The following is a 7659-nucleotide window of genomic DNA, read 5'->3' as shown; positions in this document are numbered from 1 at the left end:
GTGTGTGTGTGTGTGTGTGTGTGTGTGTGTGTGTGTGTGACCTACAGGTGCCCCCTCCCTGAGCCTCAGCTGCCCTCTCCAGGAAGTCGGGCAGCCTTCACAAGAGCTTAGTGAAGCAGGGCTGTTAACAGGGCGTCCCTCCGGAATGCGGCTTCTGTTTCTGTTCGCTCACGTTCCCCACTGTCCCTCCTGCGTCTAGACGAGGGGTGCCACCCTGGCGCTCAGTATATACGGGTAAAGAAATTCTTTACAGAGGAGGAGCCAAGGCCCAGAGGCACGGATGATCCGCTGCCCTGCCCGCCTCCCCCCGGCTCCCCCTCTGCTCCACCCCCCCAGCTTGGGGGACTCTGCTCTCACCTCAATGCCCGAGTTCCGGACAAAATCCTTCCTGCAGATGTGGGCCATGATCCCTGCGGCCAGAGCGTCACCTAGCACGTTGATCATGGTGCGGAAACGGTCCCTGGCGGACAGAGGGGTGGTTAACGGCCCGGGGTCTTTTAACAGACAGGCAGGGGTCAGACGGCTGTGCTTAACCCAAAGGAACGAGGCCACCACAGCTGCCCCACAGCTGTGATCAGTGGGGTAGTGGTGCCTTTGCCATCCCTCGGAGTGGTCGAGGCAGGCAGATGCAGGGCTGGCACGAGCTGTTACAGCCCTCCTGCAAGTCATCAGAACTCTAAACCCGGGCCCGGCACTTTCATATGCATGCTCAGAAACCAACGCCAAATTCACTGCCATCAAGTTGGTTCCAGCCCACAGCGACCTTACAGGACAGAGGGGCAGGGCCCCTGGGCGTTTCTGAGGCTGCAAAATCTTTCCAGGGAACTGCACGCTTCATTTTCCTCCTTCCGATCAGCCGCTGGATTCCAAGTGCAGGCCGGATGGGGAACGCATGATGCCCCTAGGGCTCACCAAAGGCCCCCACAAGTTATGCAGCCAGTTCTGAGCCACTGGGCAGAATCTCCCCTGGCCCTTACCTCCCTAACCCCCCGGAGAAGCCCCCCACTCAGCTCCCCGTGCACAGTGGAGCTGTGCCTGGTGTCTCAGAATTGTGTGTGTGTGTGTGTGTGTGACATCGCCCTCCACTCACAGAGCCCAGTCGATGGCGATGATGAGGGTGATATCATCGGTGGGCAGCCCCACGGAGGTGAGCACGATGACCATGGTGACCAGCCCAGCCTGGGGGATGCCGGCCGCCCCGATGCTGGCTGCGGTCGCGGTGATGCTGCAGGGGTCACAGGGGAGGACGCAGCACAGTGTCAGGCGAGAAGGCCAGGGCCTTGGGGACAGCCAGTTGGGGTAGGTGGTTTCATAGGGATACCAAGGTCCCTGCTCAAGATCCTGCACCCCTCACAGATCCTCAGGAGTTGGTGGAACCCCATGTCTGAAGCTGCTGACTTGAGGTTCCCAGGGAGCTGCATTTTCAGCACTTTACCGAGCCTGGGCTTCCACTGGCTGGGCAATGCCTTGGGGTGCCTCTGAGCCGCAATGTTCAGCCTTCCCTTCAGCCTCTGCCCATTCCCAGTCCCCCAGATCCACTCTGTCCCTGGCCTCTGCTCACCCTGTCCCACCTCCAGTGCCCGCCCTCCCCCCGGCCCCAACTACAGCACCCCCAGCCCTGCCTCTGGGAGCTGCCCACCCTCAGCTCTTCCCACTCACAGGTTCCAGGGCCACACCGGAAGGAGCCCCGTGCTGGGGGCCATGGAGACCAGGGCCCACTCTTGGCCCCTGTGCTGACCTGCTGTGTGTCCTGGGGTGTGCCCCTGTGACCACTCTAGACCACTCCCAGTACCATCAGTCCCAGGAGCCTGAGAATCCTGGTGGCCTCCCTGGACCCCACCCGGTCACCTGATGGTGATGATCTGGCCGAAGTCCAGCTCATGGTTGTTGACCTGGGCAATGAAGATGGCGGCCACGGCTTCGTAGAGCGCGGTGCCATCCATGTTGATGGTGGCCCCCACGGGCAGCACGAAGCGGGCGATGCGCCGGTCGATGTGGTTGTTCTCCAGCAGGCACTTGAAGGTGATGGGCAGCGTGGCCGAGCTGTGGGCAGAGGGGTTAGGGTCTGTCCACCACTTCCTCCAGGATGGACAAGGCCTTGGGCTGTCCGCCTGCTGGCCTACGGTAAGGGAGTTACAGGCTGAAAGGGCTCGAGAAAGGTCACGGGTGGTCCCTGGCAGCCGTGGCGGTCAGACCTAGAGTTAGAATTCCAAAATGGAAGGGCATGCTCAGCATATCCTAAACGGAAAGAACTCAGGAGACATTCAAGTCTCCAGTCCCCAAACTGAATGCTTCTTTGGGAAAAGTAGTGGGTGATTCAGGTAGCATCGGAAGAAGATGGAGAGAACACAGGGAGTCACTGTACCAAAAAGAACTAGTCGACATTCAACCATTTTAAGCAGTAGCATATGAGCAAGACCAACAATACTGAAGGAAGAAGTCCAAGCTGCACTGAAAGTGTTAGCAGAAAACAAGGCTCCAGGAGTTGATGGAACACCAATTGAGATGTTTCAACAAGCTGATGAAGCGCTGGAAACACTCACTGGTTTACACTAGGAAATTTGGCAGACAGCTACTTGGCCAACTGACAGGACGAGACCCATATCTGTGACCCGACAGAAGCTCAAATTATAGAACAGTATCACTGATATCACATGCCAGTAAAATTTGACTGAAGATCGTTCAACAGTGGTTGCAGCAATACATTGACAGGGAGCTGCTAGGGATTCAGGCTGGGTTCAGAAGCGGATGTGGAACAAGGGATATCATTGCTGAGTTCAGATGAGCCTTGACTGAGAGACAAGAAAGGTGTTTACTTGTGTTTTTTTTTTTTACTATGCCAAGACATTCAACTGTGTGAACTGTAAGAAACTGTAGACAGCCTCGAGAAGAAAGGGAATTCCGGGAAGTGGAATTGTTTCACGCAGAACCTGTGGCTGCGCTAACGACAAGGGGATACTACATGGTTTAAAATCAAGAAAGGTGTGCATCAGGGCTGTATCCTTTCATTGTATTGTATGCTAAACCATCAGGGAAATCGGTTATATGAATGACTGGGCATCAGGATCGGAGGAAGGCTTCTTCACAACCTGTGCTGTGCAGATAAACACAATCTTGCTTGCTGGAAGTGAGGAGGACTTGAAGCACTTCTGAGGAGGATCAAGGATCGATCTTGAGTATGAACTTTGACTCGATGTAGAGGAAATCAGAATCCTCACCCTCGGACCAACGGGCAATGCCATGGTAAACAGAGCAAAGACTGACATTGTCTAAGGTTTCATCTGGCTTGGATTCACAAACACCGCTCCTGGAAGCAGCAGTGCAGGAATCAAACAGCACTGTGCACCGGGTGACTCTGCTGCCCAAGACCTCTGGGAAGTATTGAAAACCAAGACTGTGACTTTGAGGACTAAGGTGAGCCTGGCCCAAGCTATAGCATTTTCCATGGCTTCTTATGCATGTGAAAATTGTACATCAAATAAGGAAGCCTTTGAATGGAAGGTACCGTGGACTGCTATAAGAGCCAACAAACCTGCCGTGGAAGAAGTACAGCCAGAGTACTCTTTAGAGGCAAGGATGGTGAGACTTCCTCTCACGTACTTTGCACCTGTTGTCAGGTGAGACTAGCCCTGGAGCAGGACATCAGGCTTGGTAAAGTAGGGGGCAGTGACAAAGAGGAAGGCCTTCGAGAAGAGGGATTGGCACCGTGGCAGAAACGATGGGCTCAAACCTAAAAACAGGTGTGAGAATGGCACAGGACCGTGCAGCGCGCCACTCTCTGTAGACCGGGTCATTGTGGGTTGGAGTCGACTTGATAGCCCCTACAAGCAACTGGCACCAAAGCTCAAGTTGGCATGGCCCCAGGGTCTTCCTTTCTCGCCAGAGGTCACTTCCTGGGGCCCTCAGTTCCACTGCCAGAGGCTTTCACAAGCCCTGGGGTGCTGGGCTGAGACTGATGTTTCCTGAAGCCGGGGCACAGGACAGGTAGCCGTGTGTGCCTCTGCCTTCCCAGTCTCCTCCTAGACTTTGCCCTGGTTGTGGGTTCCCGGGCTGTGGCTTCTGGGGCTGCTTCCTCAGGAGGGTTCCGCTCTGTCTGAGTACCGCATGAGGTACTTCTGCAGCCAAGTGTGGGGTCATGGGACTGCCAGGGAAGGAGGCCTGCAGGGGTCTCCTTCTCCTTGTTACAGATTGGGAAGCGGAGCCCAGGCTGGAGAAGGCAGTACTGGCGGACCAGTTCCTATCTTGCTTGTGAGGCCACCTCACCCTACCCTGTCTTCTCGGGATACAATGCTCCGGAAATGGCCATGGCTGCCCTTCCCTTGATTGACAAGAGGTCTGCAAGGCTCTAAGTCAGAGAGGGCTGTGCTTGGCTGCAGCTGGGGGTCCTTAAGGGCAGGTGAGTTCACACAGCATCACTGTGAGGTAGTGGCTAGACCTACTGTATCCCCATTGGATGGTTGGGGGCTGAATGACTGGACCCCACAGCTAGTGGGCAATGGCACCTGGCAAACCCAGCAGTTTATCTACACTGCCAAGGCTGTATCCGGACATCCAGTAAGGTTTTCTCAGACAGTAGATGGGCAAAGGCCCCAGAACTGTGGAGCAGATGGGGGCAGGGGGCATCGCCAACAGTGGCACTATGTGGCCGTGAGAGGCAATGACACTGGACTTCAGCCTCTTTCTCTTGACCTGTGGAAGCTGAGCACATTGGATTGACCACACTCCAGGGGTTGTTGGGAGTCCAGGTGGTAGTCCAGTGGGCTACACATGGAACTGCTCACCACAGAGTCAGCGGTTTGAACCCACCAGCCACTGCTCAGACAAAGGATGAGGCTGTCCACTCCCTTGAACAGTTAAAGTCTCAAGGACTGAAGGAGGCAATTCTACTCTGTTGGAGCCGGTTGGTCGTAACTGAGTTTGGGGTTTCTTTTGTGAGAGCCCACTGGGGAGCCCGGGTGGTGGGTTTGCGGTTTTATTATTGTGGGGCCTTGGGAGGAGTCCTGGTGGTATAGTGGTGAGGAGCTGGATTACAAACTGCAAGGTCAGCAGTCCGAAACCACCAGTCTCTCTGTGGGAGAAAGCTGGGCCTTTCTACTCTTGTGAAGAGTGACAGTCTTGGAAAGCCCCTGGGGCAGTTCCACCCTGTGCCAGGGGGCCCCTATGAGTCGGCACTGACTCGGTGGCAGTGAGCATGCTGTTTTCGGGAGGAGAAGACCTCAGGGAAGGATGAGGGCGTTCGCTCCACTATGGTGGTAGATGGAGCTTGCATGAAAGTTTACTGAGCAAGTCTTATTCCCACAGAGACCCCACACGTGTGCCCTTCCGGTGGCTCTGTGACTCAGGATGGCTGGGCGGTGGGCAGCGTTCGGGCCCCACCACCTCGTCCTGCCACTGCCCGGGGGGCTACCTGGAGGAGGTGGCCAGCGCGATGAGCAGGGCCTGGAGGATGCCCCGGATGAAGACGATGGGGTTCTTCTTGGTGATGGAAAAGTAGAGCAGGGGCAGGATGAGGAGCCCGTGGACCACCAGCCCGGACACCACAGTGATGGCGTAGAAGCCCAGCTTCTTCCTCACGGCCGAGGGGTCGTCCATCTCCACGATCTTGCCGGCGATGAGGAACACAATGCCGAAGGGGAAGTACCTGGGTGGGCAAGCAGCCCAGGCTCAGGGGCCCGCCAGGCAAGCCTCCCGGCCCTACCTGGTCAGTGCAGGCCGCAGCCTTTCGGAGCCCCGCCGGGCTCACACAAGAGCCTGTCCAGAGGGGCCAGCCCAGCGTCAGGTGCCCCGGGCAAGCTCTCGCTCCCCCTCTGAGAGCACCCTGCCTTCAGGAGGCCCAGGTCCCAGCCCCAGCCAAGCCACGGCTGTGGGTGACCCGGCAGGCCTTCCTCGGTGGAACTTTGCCAGGTTCCTGAGGTTTGAACTCTGAACCTGGGAGAGAGGGCTGGTTCTCATGCTAACGATTGCTTCCTCCAAAAGCTGAGCTGATGAAACACCCTGGGATGGGGAAACTGAGGCCCTGGGAGCAGCTGGGCCTGCCCCTGGGCCTGGCTGGACCCATAACCGGATTGGGCCAGTGGAGGCAGGGCCAGGGATGTGGAGGAATGTGTATGGCTCTGGTGGCCCCAGGCCCATCCTCAACCTCAAGGGGAGCTTTCTCCTGGGAGGAGGATGGGCCATGTGTCCCATCCCTCCATCCTTCCAGGCAGGGTCTGTGGGGGATGGGCAGGGAGTGCAGGACGCCTACAGGAGGCTTACCACACGGCCACCGCCACCATCTTCATGACGGACTCGTTGAGACACTGGCAGAAGCTGACCAGCGGGGCTCCGCTGTCACCCATGCGGCCCAGCATGATGCCTGCAGGGGCAGCGGCGTGAGCATTGCCATATGCCCTGGGGTGGGGTGGGGGTGGGGGGGCAGGGGCGCGGCGCGGGGAGGCTGGGCACGGGAGCCTGCATATGCAGACGCACGCGGACCCACGCACAGGCGCCTCCGCCCTGGCTGGCTGCCCAGGCCACTAGTCCCCCCGCCACTTTCCTCAGCCTCTGAGTGGTCTGACTCAGCGACCTCCCAGGAGGCCCACTGCGGCTCGTGGTCCTCTTCCCCGTTCCACATTTCCCACAAATGCCTTCTTAAAATAAAACTGCCCATCACCCCTGCGGGCTTCCTGGGCACTTAGCCAAGCATCGCCCCCCCACCCCCCACCCCCCACCCCAGCACCAGGCCCTGCCCCATCATGCTCCAACGTCACTGGCCTGTCTGGGGTTTCCAGAACCCTGCAATCTGCCCTAGTGGCAGAGTGGTTACGTGCTGGGCTGCTTACCTCAAGGTCAGCAGTTCAAAACCACCAGCTGCTCTGTGGGAGAAAGCTGAGGCTTTCTGCTCCCGGAAAGGGCTACGGTCTTGGAAACCCACAGGGGCAGGTTCTGCAGGGTCGCTGTGAGTGAGGCTTGGCTCGATGGCTGTGAGCTTTGTCATGCGGCCGGCAGCACTGGCTACATCCCTGTGCTGATTCCTCTGCCCGGAGTCGGACATGCCCGCTTCCACTCCTTTGCTCCTCTGCTTGCTTAGTTTATTCTTCCCCGCCTCGCCTCTGGCTGATGCTTCCCAGCACTTATGAAAAAGTAGCCATCACGGCTGAGCTGATCCTGACTCTGGCCGCCCCTTTTGATGGGATCAGACAACCTCTTCTTTCTCCCACGGAGCCATTGGTGGGTTTGAACTGCCAATGCGGAGGTTCACAGCCCAATGCCTAATTCCCCGGGCCACTAGGGCCCTTAAGACAACGTAGAGGCGTTGATTCCCATTTGTCTGCTGTGCCTGTGGCCTCTGTAGCATGCCAGCTCTGCCGCAGATATGCTCACCAGTTCAGTGGTTGCTGAGTGACTGAGCCAGCAATTGAGGGAGTGAGTCAAGCCTCCTGCATGAGCCTGCCCTTCCGCCCTGGGCAAAGCACCCCCTCCACACTTGTCCACCCCACTGGAGCTGCAGCTCCAGCGAGAAGCCTCCTCTCATGGAGAGGGAGGCCCCAGGGCTTTAAAGACACCTGTTCTTCGTAGAAACTGCCTGTCTTCTCCCCATTCTCCCCAGAGCTGAGCAGCAGTTCAAGAACAGGTGTCAGGGAAGCAGAGGGCAACACCACCACTGAGTGCCCAGGTGTA

The 7659-nt window shown here is 57.7% G+C and overlaps 1 protein-coding gene across 1 annotated transcript in view; it reads right to left on the bottom strand.

Annotated features, from left to right (window-relative positions):
• The window catches only part of SLC1A7 (solute carrier family 1 member 7), a 59481-nt gene that overhangs the window by 581 nt on the left and 51241 nt on the right, over positions 1 to 7659 (bottom strand). The window contains exons 6-10 of the mRNA XM_004699412.2: positions 6256 to 6355; positions 5408 to 5641; positions 1849 to 2043; positions 1091 to 1225; positions 358 to 460 (exon numbers count right to left, since the gene is read on the bottom strand). Of these exons, the coding sequence (XP_004699469.1) occupies positions 358 to 460; positions 1091 to 1225; positions 1849 to 2043; positions 5408 to 5641; positions 6256 to 6355 (767 nt within the window). The remainder of the gene's footprint in view (positions 1 to 357; positions 461 to 1090; positions 1226 to 1848; positions 2044 to 5407; positions 5642 to 6255; positions 6356 to 7659) is intronic.

The sequence above is a fragment of the Echinops telfairi genome, unplaced genomic scaffold (assembly GCF_000313985.2).
Source record: "Echinops telfairi isolate 266 unplaced genomic scaffold, ASM31398v2 ScPeMD7_443;HRSCAF=831, whole genome shotgun sequence".
In the NCBI taxonomy this organism is placed as follows: domain Eukaryota; kingdom Metazoa; phylum Chordata; class Mammalia; order Afrosoricida; family Tenrecidae; genus Echinops; species Echinops telfairi.
Note: the sequence above shows the minus strand (reverse complement) of the source record. Positions and strands in the feature narration are given on the sequence as shown.